The following is a 5,116-nucleotide window of genomic DNA, read 5'->3' as shown; positions in this document are numbered from 1 at the left end:
TTTTTTTGTCAGTTTCTGCTCTAGAGTCTCGAATCACGACTTCCATTTTGCTCACTATCTCTATGGTTATCTGGGAAATTATTTCTGATTTGAATTTTTCTAGAGCCTGATTGATCTGTTTCGTTACTTCCTGTGCTTTGAGTTCAGGGTGTCCTGGTGGTTCACTATCAGTCTTTTCATCCTCATTTGCTCTACTGTTTGCCATTGGTAAACTGGAAGTCTGTCCTTGTGTCTTGCTTAAGTGTTTTCTCATTTTTATTTTTGTTGTCGGACTGTCCTTGGTTTAATCTCTGGATTATCACCCAAATCTTCCTGATATAGTTGCGCCCTAGCTTCTGTGTCTCTAATGACCCACAGACATTCTCATCTTCATAACATCAGAGAAAACAGCTCATCAAATCAACGGCAATGCTTTACCCCAAGTGATACAATCAGCAACACATTAAGATCAAGCATAACTTTGACACTGACCACCGGTGGTAGTCACTAGTCTATCACCCTTAAATCATTTGAATTAAATTGAAATCAAGAAGCAGTCCAGAACATTTCTGCAGTGAACTAAATTTCAATATAGTGTATTTACCTGTTAATAACTCAGACAGAGTGAGGATGCAAGACCCCTGATCTCAGTTAGCTGATGGCTGAACCCCATGATGCTGACTGACCTCGGGCTGCAAGGCCCAGAATGAGTTCCCCAACCTTCTGAATGGTTGAACTCCACAATGTTCTATTACAGGTTTCCCACGCCCTTTCTTTAAAGATGTTCAAAGTTGGAAACTCAGAAAAATACCCCTGATGACCACCTCTGCCTCTGCAGAGTGGGTCCAAAGTCTGGCAAAGTCAGGAGGACTGAGAGTACTGGAGGGGCTTATGGGGGTTCAGGGGCGCCTGCGGGGCTACCTTCCCGGCACTTGAGTGATGTCGGCTGGGTTGGGAGCAGGCATGGTTCTCCTTTTAGGATTGTTTTATCTAGATCTGTGAAGTATGATGTTGGTATCTTGATTGGGACTGCATTGAATCTGTATAACAGTTTGGGAGGATGGCCATTTTGACAATATTTGTTCTGCCTATCCAGGAGCAAGGAATGGCTTTCCGTTTTCTGATGTTCTGTTCAATCTCCTTCTTCAGAGTACCGTAGTTTCTTTGTAGAAGTCTCTCACTTTCTTGGTTGGGTTAATCCCTAGGTGTTTTATTTTTCTTGAAGCGACTATGAATGTTTTCATAAGTTCCTTCCCATCCTGTTTACTGTTGGTATGCACAAGTGCCAATGATTTTGTGTATTAATCTTGTATCTTGCTGCATTGCTGATGTTGCTTATTAATTCTAAGAGTTTTTTGGTGGAGGTCTTTGGGTTTTGTATGTAAACTGTCATGACATCTGCAAATAATGATAATTTGAGTTCTTATTTTCCTATATGTATTTCTTCCTCTTGCCTAATTGTTCTGGCTAATGTTTCAAGTACTATGTTGAATAGAAAAAGTGATAGTGGGGACAATTCACTTTCCAGTTCCCTTTCTGTCTCTCTTAGGCAGAAGCTATCTCTCTCTCAATAAATTCTTCTTTCTCTTAAAAAGAAAAAAAGTGGTAGTGGATATCCTTGCTTTGTTCCTGATTTTAGGGAGAATTTATCTTATATCTCCATTAACTTTAAAGGCTATCTTTGCTGCGAAGTTAATCTGGGTTGGATGTTATTTGCTTTTAGGGTTTGAAATATTTCACTCCAACCTCTTCTGTCCTTCAGGGTTTGTACTGTCTCCAACTGAATAAGATTCTCTAGGTGCTAACTCAGTTCTCCACGAGCAGAGAACTTAGTGGTTTCACTGTGCCTCCCAGCTGGCAGTCAGCCAGTCTTCGGTGCTGGGGTTTCTCCTCTATGGCATGACCCATCTCTTCTGTATCATCTCATCCTATTTTTTTCTCCTCTGTCAGTTTCCTCATTGTTCCCTTGTATTCTCCCCTCACTTTGCTGCCTCTACAAGCCAGTATCCTCCAGACTCTAGAACTTTGTCCTGGAGAAACTGAGCACTGGCAATCACTCTCTGCCATCTTGCCTTTCTGCCAAACATGTGTTTTAAACTTTCTCTGAATCACACCATCTTAATACATCTCCCCTTTTTTCTCATGTTCTCTCTCTATACCTCTTTTTCTAAATATTCTTACCATGTAAAGAAGGAAAACAAAGATAACTAAGGATGGATAGGCAGCCATGAAATGAACATGAAAAGAAAATTTAGAGCAGAGCCAGGGGAGTAAAGACTTAGAAACTGTAGACAGGATAGTGAATCTATATCCTTCTTGCCACCTTAGTTCTTGACTTAAGACAGGTAGATCCAAGGCAAAATTTAATGTGAAATTCCACAAATGGGTAGCAGATGGACTCAGCCTAAAGGCCCCTCTCATTTCAGGAAAAAAATAGTCCCAACTCAGAGTTTTGCATGAAGAACCTGGTGATGACCACAATGAACTTCTTCTTTGGGGGCACAGAGACTGTCAGCACAACACTTCGCTGTGGTTTCCTACTGCTCATGAAGCACCCAGATGTGGAGGGTAAAGTTGAGGGAGCAGAGAATAGAGTACACAGACTCGCCAAGCTCCTCTGAGGTTGCTATAGTGACCCCATCTTTCCCTTGCCCTTGGAAAGACAGGGGATATTCAGCTGAGAGGCACCAAGCAAGTCTCACAAGTTGTTTGTGTATTGTTATGACCTGAACTTGCTATAAATTGCTCTCCTTAACCACAATTCCTACTGCCTACCTCAGCTGACCAATGCCTAAGGCTCCTCCTTCCAACACCCATATGATCTAGCATGACCAGGTTCACATGTCCTTGATCCAGCAATGTTTATAGCCAATCTACTTTCCATGGTCAACATCCATCTCACACACAGACACACATCACACATCTAGCTTAACATATTTGGACTTGAATCCCTGCTCTGAGGCCACTGGATACCTAAACATTTTCCCCCTCTCCTGCAGCTAAGATCCATGAAGAGATTGACCAAGTGATTGGCAGGAACCGAAAGCCCAAGTATGAGGACCGGGTCAAGATGCCCTACACAGACGCTGTGATCCATGAGATTCAAAGATTTGCAGACTTGGTACCAATGAGCCTGGCACACAGGGTCACCAAAGACACCAACTTTCGGGGTTTCCTCATCCCCAAGGTACTACCCTTATAACCTAAAGGAATCTCCAACACTCTCTGTGGGACCACAGTTACATTCACTGTCCTCACTCAAAACCTTCCTAGACTTCTATGTGCCTCAGCCTTTCCATTTAGAGACTCCTGATTCCTGAGTTTCTCCCACATTTTATCTGACAGTGAACTCCACACTGTATACCACAAATTGCCTATCTCAATGGACATGAGATTTTCCCCCCTAGTACTTGTTCCTTAGGGACAGGAATCTTCTCCCCAAGTCAACCTGTCTAGGGAGATATAAGCCTCAATTATTATAAACTCTCTTCCTCAGGCATCATAAAACTCCAAGTTGTCCCAACCTCCTATCTTCGGACACAAATTGCATATCCCCAAATGCATGCCATGTGTCTCTCAAACTTCACCTCCCATAAAACATGAAACCTCTCCTCCCCAAATTTCCTGTCTCAGAAGATTCCAATTTTGATGCTTCCCTATTCTCTTTATTTGGGGTCTTCTTATTCTACCCTGTAAATTCCCTCTGTACTTTCAGAACATTCATCTCTCAATCTGTTTTATCAAATTCCCATTCCTCCTCATCCTCAGGGCACTGAAGTGTTCCCCATGCTGGGATCTGTGTTGAAAGATCCCAAGTTCTTCCCCAACCCTGGTGATTTCAACCCACAACACTTCCTGGATGAGAAGGGGCAGTTTAAGAAGAGTGATGCTTTTATACCTTTTTCCATAGGTAAGATATCACTGTTGCAGTCCAGGAATTTAGCTCAGTGGTGCTGCCACCTCCCTCACAAGCACAAGGTTCTGAGTTCTATTCCTGTACCAAAAAAAAAAAAAGATAAGCACTGTTGCACACCAATGTGTCAGCTCATTCTGACTCCCCTCTGAGGTGTATCCTAGCATCTTTCTCTAGCTTGGTAGTTCTTGGGGCTACCCTTCAGCCAACTAATTGCAATCTCTATAAATAGTAGGCACAAAGTATCTGTACCCAGAACAAGGGGAAAGAATGACCAACCACCCTTTAGAGATGAGGAATTCAAGACTGAGTCCAGACCTTTCCAAAATTTTTCAAACTATTAGACAAAAGATGTCACCATGGCAGCTATATGTGAGAGTGTACTGGGGGAAAGGGGTATTGAAACTTCTCATTACTACATACTAGTACAAAAGTACCCACCTCACGCTCAAGGAAAACTGAGGCTCAGAGAGAATTAGCTGTTTCTGTCTAGATCTGTCAGCCCACAGTATTACATGCAGGCCCATCTAGCTGGGAGAACACAGGTGAACATCCACATAGGGTAAGGTATCAGTGAAAGATTATTTCATCTGTGCCCATCCTGCCTCACCTCTTCAGGAAAGCGGTCCTGCATTGGAGAAGGCCTTGCTAAAATGGAGCTCTTCCTCTTCCTCACCACCATCCTGCAGAACTTCCACATCAAGTCCCAGCAGGCACCTCAGGACATTAACATATCTCCTCCTCAACAAGGGGCTTTCACTGCCATCCCAAGTAACTATAAAATGAGCTTCCTGTCCCGCTGAGCCTGGGATATGCTGAGGCAGAGTGAGTGGGCAGGGTAGATAAAGAGGGACCAAGGTTGGGGCTGGAGGATGGGATGGGGCTAAGGAAAAGGGTAAAAATCAGAGGAGAAAGGGCCTGAAATATGAAAATGCAATAAAGAAAACAGAGTGCCATCCTTGTTGTATAGAGATTCCTGGCCTCTTCCCAGCTCCTGTTGGTATGCTAGGAGCCACTGGCATCCTTACCTAACTACTTTCTGACTTGAGTCTGCCTTTATTGTCACATGCCCTTTTTCTGTGTGTCTGCCCAAACGTGGCAACGTTCTTATAAAGACATCAGACATATTGAATTAGAGGTCAATCCTGATCTATAATGAACTTATGAACTACATCTACAATAACCAAAAATGTCACATTCTGAGGTACTGGTGAGTAGCAATCC

General features: G+C 43.1%; 1 protein-coding gene across 2 annotated transcripts in view; it reads left to right on the top strand.

The window, feature by feature from the left end:
* The window catches only part of LOC104855577 (cytochrome P450 2A3), an 18,820-nt gene extending 14,125 nt beyond the window's left edge, over positions 1-4,695 (top strand). For both annotated transcript variants that reach the window (XM_010614445.3, XM_019206124.2), the window contains 4 exons: positions 2,406-2,547; positions 2,979-3,166; positions 3,748-3,889; positions 4,511-4,695. In XM_010614445.3, coding sequence (XP_010612747.1) covers positions 2,406-2,547; positions 2,979-3,166; positions 3,748-3,889; positions 4,511-4,695 — 657 coding nt within the window. The remainder of the gene's footprint in view (positions 1-2,405; positions 2,548-2,978; positions 3,167-3,747; positions 3,890-4,510) is intronic.
* The last annotated feature ends 421 nt before the right edge of the window (positions 4,696-5,116 follow it).

The sequence above is a fragment of the Fukomys damarensis genome, unplaced genomic scaffold (genome assembly GCF_012274545.1).
Source record: "Fukomys damarensis isolate Sample0158 unplaced genomic scaffold, DMR_v1.0_HiC HiC_scaffold_19, whole genome shotgun sequence".
Classification (NCBI taxonomy): Eukaryota; Metazoa; Chordata; class Mammalia; order Rodentia; family Bathyergidae; genus Fukomys; species Fukomys damarensis.
The sequence above is the reverse complement of the archived record's forward strand: the minus strand, read 5'-3'. Positions and strand labels throughout refer to the sequence as shown.